Source organism: Somniosus microcephalus, chromosome 4, assembly GCF_052327205.1.
Source record: "Somniosus microcephalus isolate GS21.2 chromosome 4, FLI_Smic_1.0, whole genome shotgun sequence".
Taxonomy (NCBI): Eukaryota; Metazoa; Chordata; class Chondrichthyes; order Squaliformes; family Somniosidae; genus Somniosus; species Somniosus microcephalus.
This window is the reverse complement of record NC_140990.1, coordinates 85,591,702-85,612,840: the sequence shown is the minus strand read 5'-3', so window position 1 is coordinate 85,612,840 and position 21,139 is coordinate 85,591,702. Positions and strand designations below refer to the sequence as shown.

General features: G+C 46.6%; 1 protein-coding gene and 1 pseudogene across 1 annotated transcript; one reads left to right on the top strand and one right to left on the bottom strand.

Moving 5' to 3' along the window:
• LOC147119413 (uncharacterized) overlaps positions 1-9,048 on the bottom strand; it is a 182,337-nt pseudogene extending 173,289 nt beyond the window's left edge.
• LOC147119412 (uncharacterized) lies at positions 8,307-20,538 on the top strand. The gene is made up of 2 exons (XM_085985013.1): positions 8,307-8,406; positions 16,887-20,538. Exon 2 carries the CDS (start codon positions 16,995-16,997, stop codon positions 18,294-18,296), a length of 1,302 nt encoding a protein of 433 aa, XP_085841139.1. The 5' UTR covers positions 8,307-8,406; positions 16,887-16,994; the 3' UTR covers positions 18,297-20,538.
• Positions 20,539-21,139: the final 601 nt, after the last annotated feature.

Genomic DNA, 21,139 nt, shown 5'->3' with positions numbered 1-21,139 from the left:
GGGACCGTGTACTGAACTTGGATGATCAGCCATGATCACATTGAATGGCGGGGCAGGCTCGAGGGGCCGAATGGCCTACTCCTGTCCTATGTTCCTAGTGATTTGTAAAGGTTTCGTGTAACTTCCTTGTTTTTGTATTCAATGGCCCTTTTTGCAAAGCCAAGTATCCCATACGCTTTCTGAACCGCCTCACCAACTTGCCGTGGCACTTTCAAAGATTTGTGAATATGGACCCCCAGGTCCCTCTGCTCTTGCACCCCCTCAAAATAGTCCCATTTAGATTATACGGCCTCTCCCTGTTGTTTCTCCCAAAGTGCATCACTTCACACTTATCCTCATTTAATTTCATCTGCCTTGTGTCTGCTCATTTCACAGTCTGTCTCTGTCCTCCTGAAGTCTGCTACTACTGTGCTCACTATTTACTACGTTGCCAAGTTTTGTATCATCCATAAACTTCAAACTTGTACACCTATACCCAAGTCCAGGTCAGTTATATATAACAAGAAAAGCAATGGTCCTAATCCCGACCCCTGGGGGAACCCACTGCATACTTCCCTCCAGTCAGCAAAACATCCCTCAGCACTGCTCACTGTCTCCTCTCCCTTAGCCAATTATATACCCAAATTACCATCATCCCTTTAATTCCCTGTGCTTCTATTTTCCGAGTAAGTCTCTTATGTGGTATTTTATCAAATGCCTTTTGAAAGTCCATATATACAACATCTGCTGCACTACCTTCATCAACCCTCTGTTACTTCATTAAAGAACTCAATCAGGTTAGTCAGACACAATTTACCTTTAACAAATCCATACTGGCTGCCCCTTATTAACCCATGCTTCTCCAAGTGAGAATTAATTTTGTCCTTGACAATGGTCTCTAGTCGTTCACCCACCACTGACATTAGACTGATTGGCCTGTAGTTACCAGGTTTATCCCTCTTCCCTTTTTTAAACAGGGTGTAACATTTGCAATCCTCCAGTCCTCTGGCACCACTCCCATATATCTGAGGGAGATTGAAAGATTGTGGTCGGAGCTTCTGCTATCTCCACCCTAGCTTCCCTCAACAACCTAGGATGCATCACATCTGGACCGGGTGACTTGTTAACTTTGAGTGATGACAACCTATTTAGCACCTCCTTTCTATCCATTTTTATCCAATTTCTCTACTCCCCCCTCCTCTACTGCGACATTAACTTCATCCTCTTCTTTTGTGAAGACAGATGTTAAGTACTCATTCAGTACCTCAGCCATGCCCTCTGCCTCCGTATGATGAGCTCCTATTTGGACCCACCATTCCTTTAACTATCCTTTTACTTTTGATACATTTATAAAAGATTTTTGGGTTCTCTTTTACGTTACCCACTAATCTTTTCTTGTATTCTCTCCCTTGTGGCTCAGTGGGTTGCACTCTCTCGGGGGGAGGGGCTAGGAGTGAGCCAGGTGTGACTGGTTGCCTAATTGCAGCTGGGTGTTGGAGGAAGATTTGTAAAAAGTTGGTGGTGGGTTTTGGGGTGTTGTTTTCAGGTTTTAGGGCCTTTTTGGCCCACAAAAAACAGCCAGATGGCTGCTGAGGGGTCCGGAGTGCTGGGCCCCTCAGAGGACAATATTCCCGAGAGGAATTTTATTAGGGAAGAAACTGTGGTGGGAAGGGGAAAAAAAAGGCCCAAAGATTTGGGCCGGGACCTCAGGAGGTTTGGTAAAGAAAATACAGTGGTGGTGCAATGTGAAGATAAGAAGATTCGAGCCTGGGATATAATCCAGGCGGTTCATGAGGACTGTGGTGAGGGAAGCTGTTTTGCCTGCCGACCAAAACCAAATGTGGGATTTGAGGTGACGGTCAGTGGCCGTGAGGAGGTGGAAAAACTGCTGCTCAGTCTGAAAGTTGGGGAGAAATTTTTGGAGGTGACTCTGCTATATTCAGAGGAGGTGGTGGTTTCATTTTTGAACTTGCCTGTGTACATCGAGGACGAAGTGCTGAGCAAAAAGTTGGAGTCGTGGGACATTAAAATCTGTTCCGAAATAAAGAGGAGGTACTATCCGGGAACACGGGTAGCAGACGGAACCCGGTATGTAAAGGTGCGGTTCCCAGAGGGGGTGAGGTCTTTGCCTTACAGTATGAAGTTCGAGACACTGGAAGGAGTACAATACTTTCGTGTGCTGCACGATAACCAAGTAAAGGTGTGTTACTATTGTCTGGGACATGACCATCTCGTGAGAAACTGTCCTGATTTGTATTGTTACAATTGCGGTGAGTCGGGACATATCGCGCGGAGCTGCAAGGCGGAGAGCTGTGGGGTGTGTCATAAAGGCCCCGCCCACTGTGAGTGCGTGGCAGAAGGGAGCGAAATGAGTGATGAGGAGATGGGAGAAGGAGCAGGAGAGGAGTGTGGAACGGCCGGAGGTGCGGTGCAGTCGGAGGACACAGCCGATAAAATGAAGGAAAAAGGAGCACAGGAAGAGGCAGAGGTTGGCAGAGCGGAGATCGAGATGGAGATGGCGGAAAACACAGCGAATGCTATGGAGGGGAACAAAGACAGCAGCGGGCAGCAAGGGTTGAGTGCAGACTTGAGCCTTAGTGCAGTTCGGCTCCCCCGGGGAGTCTGGTGTCTGCGGGGGGAGAGGAGGTAGGAGCGGGGTGTGTGGTGGAAGTGAGTGCTCCGGGGAAAGGCGGGGAGTCGGATATTTTGGTGAGTGGGTGGGGGCAGGGCGGGGAGAGGGTGCAAGAGGCAGGAGCCTTAAAGGGACAGCAGGATGGGATCGGCGAGATAGAGACGTCAGAAGGGAACAATTTAGGTGCGCCATCGTCCCATGGAGTGAGGGAACAAGGTGCAAGGGTCAGAGGTAGCGACGTGGTTGAAGGGGGCGGCACAGTGGGAGAAACTGCGATAGCAGGAAGTCTCTCTATGGGAGATGAAGTATCTGACGGGGAGCAGGATTATGTATCTGACGGGGAGCAGGCACAGGGGGTTGCAGAAGAGCTTGAGTGTGAGGAATTAGAGGGGGACAGAAACATGGAAGTCGGGGATGGGGTGGCATCATGTGGAAAGGGAAAGGTTAGTGAGGGGCAGAAGGAGGGAGAAAGGGCAGCTCCTGGGCCGAAAGTTAAGGCAAGGAAGAGGCTGAAACAGCAGGGAGGGGTCAAACAGGAGGGGAAAAAGAGCCGGAGGCTGCAGGAAAAAGCAACAGCTGGCCGAAAAGTTGAGAAGGAGCATGAGAGGAGGGAAGAGCCAGAGATTAAATGATGGGGAGATTATTGGGCATACTTCCCTTCTTTGGAGCCATGATTACATTGGTCTCGATCAATGTGAACGGACTGAGGGGTGAGAAGAAATTGCAGCAGTTGTTGCAGGGTTTTAAAGGCACGGACTTGTTGTGTCTGCAAGAAACCTTTTGGGATGAGGATATTCTAGAAAGAGTTCAGAAGGTTTGGAAGGGAGAGGTGTTTGCAAGTTGTGCAAACAATAACCGTAGAGGGGTGGCTGTTTTGGTGAGTCCGTCCATAGAAGAGAATGTTGCCTTGGTGGACAAGGACACTGAGGGGAGATTTTTACGGCTAAGGGTAAAATTGGAGGGATTTAATTGTGATCTCTTTAATATCTATGCACCGAACGACCATTGCAAGCGTCGCGAGTTTTTTCGGGGGTTATTCACTGAAGTGGCAGAGGTGGAAAATCCTTGTATAGTGGGGGATTTTAATGTATTTTTATCTTGGATGGACATTTCAGCCCAGATGACCTTTAAAGAGGATAACTCCAGAGGGATGATTATAAAAATGATGGCAAATTTAAATTTGAGAGACTTATGGAGGGATCGGAACCCCATAAAAAGGGAGTTCTCCAGAGCAGGTTGGGTGGGTGATGTTTTAAAACAGAGCCGAATAGATTTTGTGTTAATGCAGGAAGGGTTAAGTTCAGAGGTGATGGAGATTTATTATAAAAAAGTATTTTTTAGTGATCACTCGGCTTTGGTTCTTAGAATTAGGAACAGCAGAGTTAAGATCGGTTCAGGGGTGTGGATTTTAAACAATCAATACCTGAAGGAAAGTGCTTATAAAGAAGGGATTATAAATATAATAAAGAATGCTCAGAAGGAACTTTTGTTCTTGAAAGAAAGAAGAGTTTGGTGGGACAATTTCAAATATGAGGTAAAAGTTTTTTCGGTATGTTATGGGAAAAAGAGGGCGGCAGCTAACCGGCATCGAGAAGAGAATATAAACAAAAGGTTTACGGATGTCTGTAAAGCAGTTGACGGAGGGGATAAGGGAGCTGAGACTAAGTTCCGGGTGCTAAGGGAAGAGTGGGAATTATTGCAAGCTGAAAAATGCAAGGGGGCCATTCTCCGTGCAAAGGCTAGAGATGCATTGGAGGGCGAAAGATGCACTAGATATTTTCTAGAGCAAGAGAAGCTGCGACAGAGATTATCGTTAATTGAGGAGTTGAAGGTTGGGGAGAAGATCATTCATGAAAGTGAGGAGATTTTGGAGGCAGCTAGCAGCTTTTATCAAGAGCTATATACAAAAGAAGACATTTCCAATTTGGAGATGGAGAAGGTTACTGCTTTTATTGAAAAGGGTTTAAAGGAGGATGAGAGAAGCATGTGTGATAAAGAAGTAGGATTAGTGGAAATAAAAATAGCAATAAGTGGAATGAGGGGGGGGGGGGGGGGAAGCCCAGGGTCCGATGGACTAAGTGCAGAATTTTATAAGGAATTTTTCGAGATTTTAAGTCCATTGCTCTTAGAAGTTTTTAAGGAAATTAAAATTGAGGGAAGCCTGGCCCCATCTGTGAGGAGAGGTATCATAAGCTTAGCTTATAAAAATAAAGGGGATAGACGGGATCTGAAGAATTGGAGGCCCATCACACTATTAAATGTGGATTATAAGATCTTGGCGAGGGTTATGGCAAATCGTTTGAAGGAGGTGTTACCGGAGATAGTTTGGCCCTCTCAGTCCTATGGAGTCATAGGCCGGGACATCGCAGACTCTGTGGTCTCAATCCGAGATGCGATAGAACTCATGGAAGAGAGTAGGAGGGAGGCTTATGTATTAAAGATAGATCAAGAGAAAGCCTTTGATAGGGTCTCTCATGAGTTTTTATTGAAGGTTTTGGAAGCATTTGGTTTCAAGGAAAATTTCATTCAGTGGATAAGGATTTTTTATTCAAACATATTTAGCTGTGTTAAATGTAATGGTTTTTTATCTAAGTATTTTCCGATACAGAGATCAGTGAGACAGGGTTGTCCCCTGTCCCCACTGCTGTACACATTGGTAGCAGAACCATTAGGTTACATGGTGCGAAAGAAACAAGGTGTAGTTGGGATTGTGGTACCCAGTTCTGGGCTGGTGTCGGTGATACACCAATATGCAGATGACACAACCTTAACATTGAGAAATGGGGAGTCAGTGAGGAAAGCTATGGAGGTAGTGGAGGAATATTGTAGAGCTTCAGGTGCCAGAGTGAATTATAGTAAGTCCCAATGCCTGGTTGCAGGGAGGGGTAGGGGGGAATGGTTGGGGGAATGTCCCTTTAAGGTGGTGGAGGTTTTGGAACTTCTGGGGGTGCATATGGGGTGCAAGAAAGACAGGGAAGAAGTGGATCGATTAAATTGGGAACCGAAGGTTATGAAAATTAAAAAGATTTTGGGAAGATGGGAAAGAAGGTGGTTGAAAGTGCAAGGAAGAGCGACAGTGGTGTCTGCTCTCCTGCTATCTAAGCTATGGTACTTATTGACGGTGGAGGATATTCCTGAGTGGGCAGAAAAGTCCATCCGAGAGGCTTGTGTGAGGTTTTTATGGGAAGGGAAACCAGCCTTGGTGGCTTACAATACCATCATTGGACGGAGAAATCAGGGAGGACTCAACTTCCCAGATACTGATTTGAAGAAAAAATCCTTTAGAATCAAATGGGTGAAGAGATTTCTTCAGAAGTCAAATTCAAGTTTTTGGAAGAGTTGTTTTGAGCATTTTTTAAAACAAAGTGGGATAGGAGGGCAGGGGATATTGTATATGGAATACAATAATATGTTTTTGAAATCGATTAAGCTTCTCCCTAGGTTTTATAAGGGGGTTGTAGAGACTTGGGCTCAATTTTTAAGAAGTGTGCAGTTTATGCCCAAGCGGGCTGAGGAATTTTTAGAACAGCCCTTATTTTTGAACAGGTGGGTCAACATCAAAGGAGAGGTTTTATTTAATCAAGCTTTTATAAAAGTTGGGATTATATCGGTGAAAGATGTATTATACGAGGTGATTCCAGGTTGGTTGCCGGAAGCGATAGTGAGGGACATGGTGTGGGAGGAGGATCAGGAGGTAGAAGGAAAAGCAATAGGAATCATGTATGAGAAGATTGTGAGGGCAATGCCACAGGATTGGATGGAAGAAATAAATGCGGAAATCTCCAAAGGAAGTAAAATGTGTCCTGCTTTTCCAAGCTTTGTACTGGAGAAAGGGGGAGAGTTGGTCCAATTTGACAACTGTAATACTCGAGATTTCTATGAGGTATTCAGAGAATGGAGACTCAAGACACCTGCTGGTCAGGAGTTTTGGCAGAGTATATACCCACAGCTGGACTTCAACAGGATTTGGAAGGGAGTGTGGGTGAATTTTAAATGCCCAGAATGGATTGAACTGGATTTCAAATTGGCTCATAACCGGATTTTTACCATGACGGTCTTGTGCAAGATTGGACGAGTGGAGGCGGCAACTTGCCCAATGTGTGGGACACAGGATGAGACTCTGTCCCATTTACTGGTGTTATGTCCGCAGTTAAATGACTTTAAGTACTATGTTCGACAGTTGTGTGAAGCTTTTTTGCTGGGTGGGGACCGAAGAGCGAGAATGGGAATCCCGTGGGACTCAATTTTGAGATGGGGATTGCAGGAGAGTCTGCCAGAGTCTAGCGGAGCGGCAATTAATTTAATGTTCAGTTTGGCTAGATTCGTGATTGTGCAAAGAAGGAATGCTCTGTTTTTTAAGGGGAGGAGAATCAATCTAAAAGAGTATTTTAAATATAAGCTAAAAGACAATTATAAGGCTCTGTGGATGTTTTATTCAGAAAGGAATTTAAGGACAGTATTTTACAACCAATTTTTAAAGTACAATCGATTAATATATGTTACAGGTGACAAATTAAACTTCAGGTTTTGATGTTAAAATGTGGTGGCGGAATGGCTGTGCAGGGCGGTGGAATTGATTTGTATCATACAATGTAATGATCACGATGTTGTAAATGTTCTTAATGTTCAATAAAGTATAATTTAAAAAAAGTGGGTAGCACACTCGCCTCTGAGTCAGAAGGTTGTGGGTTCCAGTCCCACTCCAGGGACTTGAGCACATAAAGCTAGGCTAACACTCCAGTGCAGTGTTGAGGGAATGCTGCACTGTCGGAGGTGCCGTCTTTCTGATGAGACTTTAAACTGAGATCCCGTCTGCTCTCTCAGGTGGATGTAAAAGATCCCATGGCACTATTTTGAAGAAGAGTAGGGGAGTTAGCCCTGGTGTCCTGGCCAATATTTATCCCTCAACCATCATAACAAAAACAGATAATCTGGTTATTATCACATTGCTGTTGGTGGGAGCTTGCTGTGCACAAATTGGCTGCCGTGTTTCCCACATTACAACAGTGACTTTGAGATGTCCAGTGGTCGTGAAAGGCGCTATATAAATGCAAGTCTTTCTTTCATGTATCCTTTTTCAATTTCCCCCGCACTCTCTGTATTCTTCTGGTTTTTGACTGTATTCTGTAACTGACATTTGTCATAAACCTCCTTTTTCTGTTTTATTCTAACCTCGACATCCAGGGAGCTCGAGCTTTGGACGCCCCATCTTTCCTCCTTATGGGAATATGTTTGGTTTGTACCCGGTGTCAAATTTTGTTTTATAACGTTCCCGTGAAGCGCGTTGGGACATTTTACTACATTAAATACGTTATATAAATACAAATCGTTGCTATTGTCTGAAACTAACAAATTCCAGAGGAAAATAACAATTTTTTTACTCCGAAATAATATTTTGTTCCACAAAGTTTATCTGCTTTTATTCATGAATTTAAAAAGTCTCTATTAAAACCTGAGCCAGTGTGTTGTGAGACCAAAGAGCCTTGTGTCCAATAAGGGGAATAAAGGCCCACACCCTCCCCTGGCCCCGGGCCCTGAACAAGGGACTGGAGAAACTCGCTACTCTGCGGACCATACAATCAGCCGGCGCTACTCCCGCCCCTCGGGCTCCCCGATTGGTTGGAGGACCCGCCGCCGGCTCGCTCCTCCAGCCCCGCCCCGCCACGCTCGCTCCCTATTGGTCGGAAGCTCCTGTCAATCAGGCTGTGGGCGTTGACGTCACTGAGGCCCCGGTCACGTGTCGCTGAGGCAGTCTGACCCGCTCTGTTCGCTTCCCGGGATCCTCGGACTCCCAGGTTTGTGTTTACCGTCATTTATTTCCCCGTCTCTCTCCGCTCGTCCGTTTAGCTGAGAAAACTCTCTTTCCTCAGGTAATTCCGACTCTTCAACCGTTCACGATCGTTATCCAGTGCGTCGGCCCTGAGCATGCGCACTAGCACCTGGTCCTGGGATTCTGCTGCCCCTGAGCATGCGCACTAGCAGCTGGGCCTCTGCTGCCCCTGAGCATGCCCACTAGCAGCTGGTCTTGGGACTCTGCCGCCCCTGAGCATGCACACCAGCAGCTGGCCCTGGGACTCTGCTGCCCCTGAGCATGCCCACAGAAACCCCACAGTGCAGATAGAGGCCATTTCGGCCCATCGAGCCTGCACCGACCACATATCCCACCCAATCCCCATAACCCCTACACCAACACATATCCCACCCTTTCCCCGTAACCCCAAGTATTTAATCCCCCTAACACTAAGGGTCAATTTATCATAGCCAATCAACCTAACCCACTAGCAGCTGGTCCTGGGACTCTGCCCCTGAGCATGCGCGTTCTAAACCCAAACAAGAGCGGCGCATGCGGATGTTGAGGTGCCCGGAGAGGAATCTGTCATTTGCCTTTGATCAATAGCCCTCATGGTCTTGAGGACCTCCATCAGGCTGGCCCTCATCCTTCGCTGCTTCAGTGCAAAAAAAAGCCCCAAACTTCTCCAATCTCTGTTACTAACTGCTCTTTGGAACAGAGGAGACTGAGGGAGACTTGATTGAGGTGTATAAAATTATGAGGGGCCTGGATAGAGTGGGTAGGAGGGACCTATTTTCCTTATCAGCGAGGTAAATAACCAGGGGCCATAGATTTAAAGTAATTGGTAGAAGGATTATGTTAGGCTAATAGCGGGGTTACATTTGCCACCCTCTCTACCACCTTTTTTGAATAGTGGGGTAACATTAGCTACCCTCCAATCCATGGATACTGTTCCAGATTCCATCGAATGTTGGAAGATGATCAGCAATGCATCTACTATTTCTAGGGCCTCTTCCTGAAGTACCCTAGGATGTAGATTATCAGGCAAATACATGACAGATGCAGTATAACGTGGCTAAATGTGAAGTTATCCACTTCGGTAGAAAAAACAGAAAGGCAGAGTATTATTTAAATGGTGATAGATTGGGAAATGTTGATGTACAAAGGGACCTGGGTGTACTTGTACACCAGTCACTGAAAGCAAACATGCAGGTGCAGCAAGCAGTTAGGAAGGCAAACGGTATGTTGGCCTTCATTGCAAGAGGATTTGAGTACAGGAGCAAAGATGTCTTACGACAGTTATACAGGGCCTTGGTGAGATCACACCTGGAGTACTGTGTGCAGCTTTGGTCTCCTTACCTAAGAAAGGATGTACTTGCCATAGAGGGAGTGCAGCGAAGGTTCACCAGACTGATTCCTGGAATGGCAGGACTGTCGTATGAGGAGAGATTGGGTCGAATAGGTCTGTATTCACTAGAGTTTAGAAGAATGAGAGGGGATCTCATTGAAACGTATAAAATTCTGACAGGGCTAGACAGACTGGAGGATGTTTCCCCTGGCTGGGGGTCTCGAACGAGGGGTCACAGTCCCAGGATATTTAGGACATTTAGGACTGAGATGAGAAGAAATTTCTTCACTCAGAGGGTGGTGAACCTGTGGAATTCTCTACCACAGAAGGAGATAGATAGATTTCTAGAGACAAAAGGCATCAAGGGGTATGGGGAGAGCGGGAATATGGTATTGAGATAGAGGATCAGCCATGATCATACTGAATGGTGGAACAGGCTCAAAGGGCTGAATGGCCTACTCCTGCTCCTATCTTCTATGTTTCTATGCAATGTGATAATGACTAGATAATCTGTTTTTTTTTAGTGATGTTGATTGAGGGATTCATATTGGCCAGGACACCGGGGATAATTCCCCTAATCTTCTTTGAAATAGTGCCCTGGGATCATTTACGTCCACCCGAGAGAGCAGACAAGTTCTCGGTTTAACGTCTCATCTGAAAGACGGCACCTCTGACAGTGCCGCACTCCCTCAGCACTGCACTGGAGTGTCAGCCTGGATTTTTGCTCTCAAGTCTTTGGAGTGGGACTTGAACCCATGACCTCTGACTCAGAGGCGAGAGTGCATTTATTCGCCGCCCTTCACGACCCCAGGATGCTCAAAGCGCTTCATGGCCAATTCATTGATTTTGAATTGCTGTCACTGTTGTAATGTAGGGAAAGGCGCCAGCCAATTTATACTCAGGGACCCTCCGTTATTCCTTCCCCTGGCTTCCCTCAGAATCCTCGGATAGAAACCATCATGTCCCTGGGATTTGTCCCCCCTCCGTTTGAGGAACGTCTTCAGTCCCGTATCTTGTAGCTTTTAAAAGCTCTTTAGAATAATTTGTCCGTGACTACACTATTGTGGAGTGTTTTAAACCAACACTTGACACAAGGTTTTAGATCGATAGTCAAGTTGTCTTTATTGCACCGGTGGGGAAACAGTCTGCTCTGTCTTAGCCAGACCTTTCCAAATTGGTACAGCAAACACTACATTTTTATACGTTACAATACACATGTCAAAATTCATTCCTGCCACCCGATTGGATCCCAGCCCACATGCATCTTCACTGATTGGTTGCCTATGCTGCGTTACATTAAAGCACCACCTTTATTATCGGCCGTTATCCCACAAGCTGTTGTTGCACCTCTGACCTTTGTTTATGCCAAATGGGTCTCATCAACATTGTACTTCTGACTCATTGTCCTCCTTTCCTGCCTCTCTCGGCCTCTTTCATTGTTTTACTTTCCTGCCAGAACAGAACTTACATCATCTTCGGTCTCTTATGGTTTCCACATCCGACTATGTTATCAACTTAGAAAAAGCTTACTACTGCAAAAGGCCCATTAGATTATTGTCTTTAATACACCATTCAGTGAAACTGCCAGCGATGTCAGTTTAACTCTTTCCCCACTGCAATCCCCCCTTTTGGTACTTGGCCCTTGCCCAAGTTAAACCACATGTATAAGCATCGCTGTGCCTCCTGCCCCATGTGGTGATCAGGCGCTGGTTCGGGAGGCCCTGCATACCCATCATGTTTAGAGCAAACTTGTGTTTTCCGTCTCGCTTTAGCTCTTTGTTTGGTCCGTTTCTTTTTACAAGCGGTGCATGCTGCTATTCCCCATCCTATAGCCATGACTAACTGTACTATCACTAATATATGAGAAATGATGCAGATCCATGGGAGTATGTTGACATTCACTCCCCAATCCCACAGCTTCTCATACCACGGGACTTCCTGTAGCTCTACCTCTATGTCCCTTTCTAATTCCCCAAGATTCCTTTACAACACTATGTATTGTTTCACCATCTTACTTAAATCCTCTTTCATTTCTTGCAGATCCTCTTGCAGGCGGGGTATTGGGGCCCCGACCGGATCTTCATAATTAACCAACTCGTCCTTTAGACTATCTGGCACATTTAGTTTTATCTCCTCCCTTGAATGTACATACACCAATCTGGTGTGTCAAATTGTCACAGGGATCTTTGGTGTAAAGCAAAAGTTAGGCATTGTGATTGCACATACAAGGTTACTATATTGGTACTCAGTCTCTGTGGTGGCTATACAATACTCCCCTTCGCCTCTATATCCCGAGTAGGTGTGATGGTGATCAACATGTGATAATTCCAACACACATCCCTCTGTCTTATTGTAGCCGCACTCATCCTTAGGGCCTTCTCCTACCGGATGTGGGCATATCGTAAGCGTGCCTTTCCCGTGGCATCCGTTTAGGGAGACTCCTCTCATAGTACCATTCTTCCTGATGGCATAGGTATCAATTGGATAGTATTGGAGGTATGTCTCACCCCTCACTATGCCTATGTTTGTTACCTGGTACTGTGGGTATGGAGTCATGTCTAGTCCCACCACTGGTATCAGGAGTACCATGCCTATCATTGCTGTCACTTCTGCTTTACATTTTTGTATCACTGGATATACTCTGGTCATCCCTTTGAGGGTACAAGCACTCAGAGGGCCTGGATTCTGGCTCAGGCCATAGAGCTGTGTGCTGTTAATCCAGTCTGGTACCTCGCCTCGCGGTATCTGTGCCAGATTATGTTTTAACTGTCCGGCAATCCATTGGCCATAGGCATGACACAAACCTCTCCCTACCCCGTCTTTTGCCTGTTCCTCATCTCTATGGTTTAGTTTGTTGATAATGCTAGCATGGTCCTCTATAACCTTGATTCCCTCGAGTAATTTTCTTATCGTATGTCCTCCCAACTCTGATCCTTGTCGAACCAAACCAGTTTCCTTCTCTAAAATCTGCTGTATTACCCTTTGTAGTCGTTCCACATGACTCTGGACTCCTTGTATATCTAGGGCATTAATGAATGATGTCCCCATGTTTATTCCCGTGAGTATATCGGTTCCTAAGCTCCTCTTAATCCTTTGGTGGAATGCAGCATGTCCCCTAAAATTAGTCGCCCCTGTCGCATCAGCAGCTCGGTTAATTACTTTCTTCATCATATATGCTTACAATTCTCTAGTTTTAGTAAACCTTTCACAATATCCTGGCCATTGTAACATGGTTAAGTTCATTAGCACCGGTACAATTTCGTGTCTCACTTTACCATACAATTGTTCTCCCTCGGTAAATAATACTAGTCCATTCATGGGTCCAGGTTTCATATCTGGACATTGTAGCATCCTCGGTTCGCTTGTCTCTTCTTTCTGTGTATTGGGAGCCGTGGATGAGACTCCGAATGTGATTGTTCCATTAACACATGGTGCTTCTTCATCATGTACTTGTCGTGTAATGTGGGATGTCCCTTTGCTTATTTCGTGTCCCAGCAGTAATCCCACCTTCATGGTGAAGTTTCCCTGTAAATTAAGCAGAAGCCTGGTCATCACCAGAGGTTAGTTTATCTCCGGTGTTTATTCCATTGTTCCTGTGGGATTTAAGATCAGATGGGTTATTGATGTATCGTTTTAATTGGGTCCAATGTTTCCATCTACCCTTTCCCCCCATATCTATACATGCGCACGTATCGCTGGTCATAACCTCAAATGGTCTGGTCCATCTAGGTGAGAATCCCGATCTCTCTGTCAATATTTTAACAAATACCTGCTCGCCCACCTTGGGTAGGGGCTCCGAGGGCCCCTGCTTTTGTGTATTTTTATTTCTGATGTCTTGTTCTTTAACTTCTTGTTTGAGCTCCTTCAATTGATTATCCAATGTTTGTACGTATTTCCTCATTTTATCTTTTAAGGGTCCTAGTCCCTCGCTACCAGATGCTACTCCTTCCGGCAGACACACTGCTCGTCCAGTCCTGAGTTCATATGGTGTCAGTCCGGTCACCCTGTGATCCTTTTTCCATATTCCATCTCTACCTTTGGCTGCGCCTCTCTTTGTCCACTGCTCCTGCTCCTCCATTTCGGGTTCCTCTTGGATTCTTTTAATGTTCACTTCCTCTGCTGTTATTCTACCTGCTGCTCTTGCTGCCTCATCAGCGAGCATATTTCCTTTTTGTTACTCGCTCACTATCTTGCGGTGTGCCTTTATTTTAATCACTGCTCCCTCTTCTCCTTTTACTGCTTCTACTAGGTCTCTCACTACCTCCTCATGCTGTATTTGTCCTCCTCCGGAGGTTACATATCCTCTCCTATTCCACGCTATCATATAATCATGTACTACCCCAAACGCATACCTACTGTCTGTGTATATATTTACTCGTTTTCCTTTGCCAATTTCAATGCTTCCGTGAGAGCCACTAGTTCTGCTACCTGCGCTGAGGTTCCTCCTTCAAGCCCTCCCTTTGCGACTGTTTCTCCGTTCTCGGATACTACTGCCAAACCGTGTGTGGCTCCCCATTTATATATCGGCGAGATCCGTCTACATAAAAGGTGTTTTCGGGATTTTCAAGGGGCGATTCTGATACGGTTCCTCTGACCTCTTCTTCGATTGCTAACTGACACTCGTGTGCCTCACCCTCTGATAGGATTCCCTCTGCGGGGTTGACTCTATGTTCCCTTATAACCTGGACTGATCTGTCCTTGGGTATCAATACTGCTTCCCAAGCTGCCCTCCTTCTGTTTGATACAACCTCCATTTTGCCTGTGTTTAGCAGGTCCACACTGTGTGTTGCGTGTGTAATATCAGCTGTCCTGACATAGTGACGGGCTCGCATATCCGCACCGCCCATGCGGCGCAGTCGAGGGCCGCCACGCATCTCGCCATTCCTTTAGCCACGGGGGTTTGTTGGGTGGAGTAATAGGCAATTGGCCTCATATCTCCCCCGTACTCTTGGGTGACTACAGCGTTATAGAAGTTCCCGTCTATACTGTAGTATATATGGAATGGTTTGACTATATTTGGCAATCCTAGTGCGGGTGCAGACGTCAGGGCTGCTTTTAATTTTGCATAAGCCTCGTCCTGCTCCGATTCCCATTCTATCTTATCAGTGGCGGGTCTCCCCCTTTAACTAACCGTTGAATCGGCTCTGCTTTCCCTGCAAAGTCTGATATAAAATTCCTGCAGTAGTTAAACAGTCCCAACACTTTCCTCACTCCCCGGACGGTCACTGGCCTTGACATGTCTTTTATGGCTGCCTTTCATTCCTGCGGGAGTGCCTTATACCCCTGGCTCATTTCGTGCCCCAGATACTTTACTTTGGACAGTCCAACCTGTGCCTTTTTTCGGGGGTTTCAATTTAAAGCCAGCTTTCTGAAGTGTCTGGAGGGTGGCTAGTACTGCTCCCATGTGTCCTTTGGCATCCTCTGATGCAATCATTATGTCATCGACATATTGGAGTAGGGCGCTCTGGTACTTTGATAGGTCTAACCCGTCTAAGGCTTGACTCAGTACACGGTGGAATATATTTGGACTATTGTGGAACCCCTGCAGGACCCTGGTCCATGTATACTGTCTATCCCCGCACAGGTTCAAATCCTGTTCGTGACGCCAATTGTTGTGGAGTATTTTAAACCAACACTCGACACAAGGTTTTAGATCGATAGTCAAGTTGTCTTTATTGCACCGATGGGGAAACAGTCTGCTCTGTCTTAGCCAGACCTTTCCAAATAGGTACAGCAAACACTACATTTTGATACATTACAGTACACATGGCCATCTCATGCACAATTCATTGCTGCCACCCGATTGGATCCCAGCCCGCATGCATCTTCACTGATTGGTTGCCTATGCCGCGTTACATGAAAGTACCGCCTTTATTATCGGAAAGTATATGTCAAGCAGTGTGTAAAACCTCTGACCTGTGTTAATGCCAGATGGGATACTCGTTGTCCTCCTTTCCTGCCTCTCTCGGCCTCTTTTACTTCCAACTCATTGTTTTACTTTCCTGCCAGAACAGAACTTGCATCCTCTTGACCTCTGTTGGTTCCATGTCCGGCTATGTTATCTCCACTGCCAATTCAGCAACTTAGAAAAATCTTATTACTGCAAAGTATGGTCTTTATTACACCATTCAGTGAAACTGCCAGCGATGTCAGTTTAACTCTTTCCCCACTGCAACACTCCTCCTCCCTGATTGCAATGTCTGCATCGTCCCTCTCTTTTGTGAAAACAGGCGCAAAGTATTCATTAAGAACCATATTCATGTGTTCCGCTTCCACACACAGGTTACTCTTATCGTCCCTAATAGGCGCCACTTGTTTTCCTTGCCAATATTTTTTCATGCCCTCTCTTTGCTTTTCTTCTTCGAAATAGTGCCACAGGATCTTTGACATCAACCTGAGAGAGCAGACAGGGCCTCGGTTTAACGTCTGCTCCAAAAATCGGCACCTCTGACAGTGCTGCACTCCCTCAGCACTGCACTGGAGTGTCAGCCTAGATTTTTGTGCTCAAATCTCTGGGCTGGGACTTGAACCCACAACTTTCTGACTCAGAGGCGAGAGTGCTACCAACTGAGTCACTGGCTGACACTAAAGAACAAGCAGTTCTGGCGAAAGGTCATCGACCTGAAACATTAACTCTGTTTCTCGCTCCACTGACCAGCTGAGTATTTCCAGCTGTTTCTGTTTTTATTAAATAAGCGAGGGAGTGATTGCTGACGGGAAGAATGTTGGGTCGTCCTGCGCATGCGCACCTCCCTGGCGACTGAGGCGAAACACCGACTCGCCCCCACCTGAGCCGCGCACACGTACCAGATGTTGTGGCTCCGCATGCGCACCCGATGTTCCAACCGCGGGGTTTTGTGCGCTGAGCATGCGCGTTGCGGACCGATCGGGATGGGCGATTGTGGAGCAGGAGGGAGAGCACGGGGGCCATGAGCACATGCGCGGGACTCGGAGTCAACAGAGCGCTTTCTGGAGCGCGGGGGCTTGTGGGTATTACAGCTGCCATTACTGCTGATCCTTTCAACCAACCTGTGCAGCAGCTGGAGCCTGAAAATCAGCTTCACTACCCCTAGGGTTGGAAAGGGGAAAATTAAACAACAGTTTGCCTCTGATCCTTTTCTGATCTCAATTTACAGGGTTATAGAAGCGAACAGTTACAGGCGGGAAGCTCAGACCAAACATCACGTCAAGATCTGACAGAGTCGCTGGATTCATCCGGACCTGAATATCATCGGCCTTTGCACATGGAAGGAGAAAGCAGCAATCGCAGCGATGACAAACCGCACACGTGTTCGGTGTGTGGACACGGATTCAGCCGATCGTCTGACCTGGCGAGACACGTGCACCGTCACACCGGGGAGAAACCGGGTAAAGGTGGGGACGACGGGAAGGGATTCAGTTCCCCATCTGCAATACAAGTTCAACGGTGCAGTCACACCAGGGACAGTCCGTTCACCTGCTCCATGTGTGGAAAGGGATTTGTTTGTTCATCCCACCTGCAAACACACCAGCGAGTTCACACTGATGAGAGACCGTTTCAGTGTTCTGACTGTAGGAAGAGCTTTAAAAGCGCCAGGGAACTGAAGGGACACCAGCGAGTTCACACTGACGAGAGACCATTTCAGTGTTCTGACTGTGGGAAGAGCTTTAAAAGCCCCAGGGAATTGAAGGGACACCAGCTTGTTCACACTGATGAGAGACCATTTCAGTGTCCTGACTGTGGGAAGAGCTTTAAAAGCCCCCAGTATCTGAAGCAACACCAGCGAGCTCTCACTGATGAGAGGCCGTTTAACTGTTCTGACTGTGGGAAGAGCTTTAAAAGCCCTGGGGAACTGAAGGAACACCAGCGAGTTCACACTGATGAGAGACCATTTCAGTGTTCTGAGTGTGGGAAGAGCTTTAAAAGCCCCGGGGAACTGAAGGGACACCAGCGAGTTCACACTGATGAGAGACCTTTTCAGTGTCCTGACTGTGGGATGAGCTTTAAAAGCCCCCAGGATCTGAAGCGACACCAGCGAGCTCACACTGATGAGAGGCCGTTTAACTGTTCTGACTGTGGGAAGAGCTTTAAAAGCTCCGGGGATCTGAAGCAACACTTGCTTGTTCACACTGATGAGAGGCCGTTTAACTGTTCTGACTGTGGGAAGAGATTCACTCAGTCGTCCAACCTGCAGGTACACCAGCGCCTCCACACTGGAGAGAGACCATTCATCTGCTCCGTGTGTGGGAAGGGATTCACTCAGTCATCCAACCTGCTGGCACATCAGCGAGTTCACACTGACGAGAGACCCTTTAAATGTTCCGACTGTGGGAAGATCTTTAAAAGCTCCCAGGAGCTGAAGAGACACCAACACCTACACAGTGGGGAGAGACCGTTCACCTGCTCCGTGTGTGGGAAGGGATTCACTGTGTCATCCACCCTCCTGTCACACCAGCTTGTTCACACTGACGAGAGACCCTTTAAATGTTCTGACTGTGGGAAGAGCTTTAAAAGCTCTAAGAGCCTTAAGGGACACCAGCGTCTTCACACTGATCATCAAATCTAACAGCACAGAAGGAGGTGATTCGGCCCACCGTGTCTGTGCCGGCTCTTTGAAACAGCTGTCCAATTTAGTCCCAAACCCCAGCTTTATCCCCAGAACTCTGCAAACTAGTCCTCTTCAAGTACATGTCCAATTACTGTTTGAAAGTTCCTGTGGAACCTGATTCCAGCATCCTTTCAGATGGTGCATTCCAGATCTTAACAACCCTCTGTGTGAAAACAATTCTTCTCATTTCCCTCTAGTTCTTTTAGCAACTATTTTAAATCTGTGACCTTTGGTTACCGACCCACTTGCCAGAGTGAACAGTTTCTTCCTACTTGCTCAATCAAAACCCCTCATCATTTTGAACACCTCTATTAGGTCTCTTCTTAACCTTTTCTGCTCTAAGGGGAACAATCCCAGCTTCTCCAATCTCTCCACATAACTGAAGTCCCTCATCCCTGGTACCATCCTGGTCAACCTCCTCTGCACCCTCTCCAAGGCCTTGACATCCTTCCTAAAGTGTGGTGCCCAGAACTGTACACAAGACACCAGCTGAGGCCAAAACCCTGCAGCTGTACAAAACCCAGGTTAGACCACACCTGGAGTACTGTGAGCAGTTCTGGGCACCACACCTTAGGAAGGATATATTGGCCTTGGAGGGAGTGCAGCGTAGGTTTACCAGAATGATACCCGGACTTCAAGGGTTAAGTTACGAGGAGAGATTACACAAATTAGGGTTGTATTCCCTAGAATTTAGAAGGTTATGGTGTGATCTGATCGAAGTTTTCAGGATATTAAGGGGAACAGATAGGGTAGATAGAGAGAAACTATTTCCGCTAGTTGGGGATTCTAGGACTGGGGACATAGTCTAAAAATTAGAGCCAGACCTTTCAGGAGTGAAATTAGGAAACACTTCTACACACAAAGGGTGGTAGAAGTTTGGAACTCTCTTCCGCAAACGGCAATTGATGTGAGATCAATTGTTAATTTTAAATCTGAGATTGATAGGTTTTTGTTACCCAAAGGTATTAAGGGATATGGGCCAAAGGCGGGTGTATGGAGTTAGATCACAGATCAGCCGTGATCTCATTGGATGGCGGAACAGACTCGAGGGGCTGAATGGCCTCCTCCTGTCCTATGTTCCTAACTAGTGATTTATAAAGGTTTAGTGTAACTTCCCTGTTTTTGTATTCAATGGCCTGTTAGATTTGCAAAATTTGTGCATCTCCCCGAAGGTTATTATTAATAAAAGGGACCCTGCGTGGACACTTTAAATTAAAAAGGGTACCCAAGATGGCGTCGGTGCCTCGTGGCAGAAAGCCTGCGGGATTCCAAAATGGATTCTGCAGCGCGGACAGATTGGGAGAAATCGAAACTAAGGTTGCAGGCTTTCTGTGAAGAGAACTTTGTGTTTTGGGACCCAGACAGAACTGTGAATTATGTATTAGACCGAATTGGACACAGATCTAAATTCAATGAGGCCTATAGTTAAGGCCATCAAACAGTCTGCATACATAATCGGAAACAGATTAAACACATCCATCGAGGCTGGACAAGCCCATCAAGGACTTTCAGGACAATACAAGTCAATTATCGGGCCGGTAGATGCAGTTATCGGCCATCTAAAAACCGTCAGTATAGATTGCTACCATTATTTTAACTAGCCCGCCAAAATTAAAACAAGGAACTAACCTGATTTGGCGCGCAGATAAGGGTTTTCGACGAAGGTATAATTGAAGGCCCCCGGGTAGCAATAGGTGAACCCCTGCTCTGCTCTGCTACTGGTGCTGGTGCTGCCGCTCTCCCAGCTCTTTGGCCCCTCGCCCTCGTGGCTACCGCTCTTCCCCCGTCCCGCGCTTACCCCCTGGCCTTTGCCTGTGCCCTTTCCCACTCTATCGGGACTCGCCCCGGCACCGGGTCGAGCGAACACGGGCAATTCAGGCCAGGCGAAGCGGGACGCGACGAGGGGAGGAGGGAAGACCACCGGAGGAAAGGCCACCTGAAGAAGACCAACTGAGGAAGACCAACTGAGGGTAGGCTTCGAATCATCGGGCCTTCAGCCTCAGCTGACCTGCGACTATCTTCATGCAAACTCAAGCTGATAGTTGTTTTCCCTCAATGTGCCGTGTGTTCCCCGTATAAGTATAATATTATTATGACTCTTGTAAGTTTTGCCTGTAGAAGTGTACACTAATAATTTTTCCATAAGATTGTATCAAGTTTTCCTCTTCAATAAAATCTTGGTTTTGTTTGCATCCAACCACCTGTCTACTCGAGTCTTCTCTGTATCGCTGCCTGTATCTAAGTCCAGTGTCCAGAACCCAGGGGGCGAGCGATTCGAACCGCTCAAAGATGGTAGTCAGAGGCAAAGCTGACTGACCAAACACGCCTGTGCAAAACCCCCTACAGGCCCTATTTACAAAGCCAAGTATCCCATACGCTTTCTGAACCGCCTCACCAACTTGCCGTGGCACTTTCAAAGATTTGTGAATATGGACCCCCAGGACCCTCTGCTCTTGCACCCCCTCAAAATAGTCCCATTTAGATTATACGGCCTCTCCCTGTTGTTTCTCCCAAAGTGCATCACTTCACACTTATCCTCATTTAATTTCATCTGTCTTGTGTCTGCTCATTTCACAGTCTGTCTCTGTCCTTCTGAAGTCTGCTACTACGATGCTCACTATTTACTACGTTGCCAAGTTTTGTATCGTCCATAAACTTTGAAATTGTACACCTATACCCAAGTCCAGGTCAATTATATATAACAAGAAAAGCAATGGTCCTAATCCCGACCCCTGGGGGAACCCACTGCATACTTCCCTCCAGTCAGAAAAACATCCCTCAGCACTGCTCACTGCTTCCTA

Bases quoted from the DNA above. Each gene is read 5' to 3' on its own strand.
- LOC147119412 (XM_085985013.1), top strand. From the start codon at position 16,995: ATGGAAGGAGAAAGCAGCAATCGCAGCGATGACAAACCGCACACGTGT.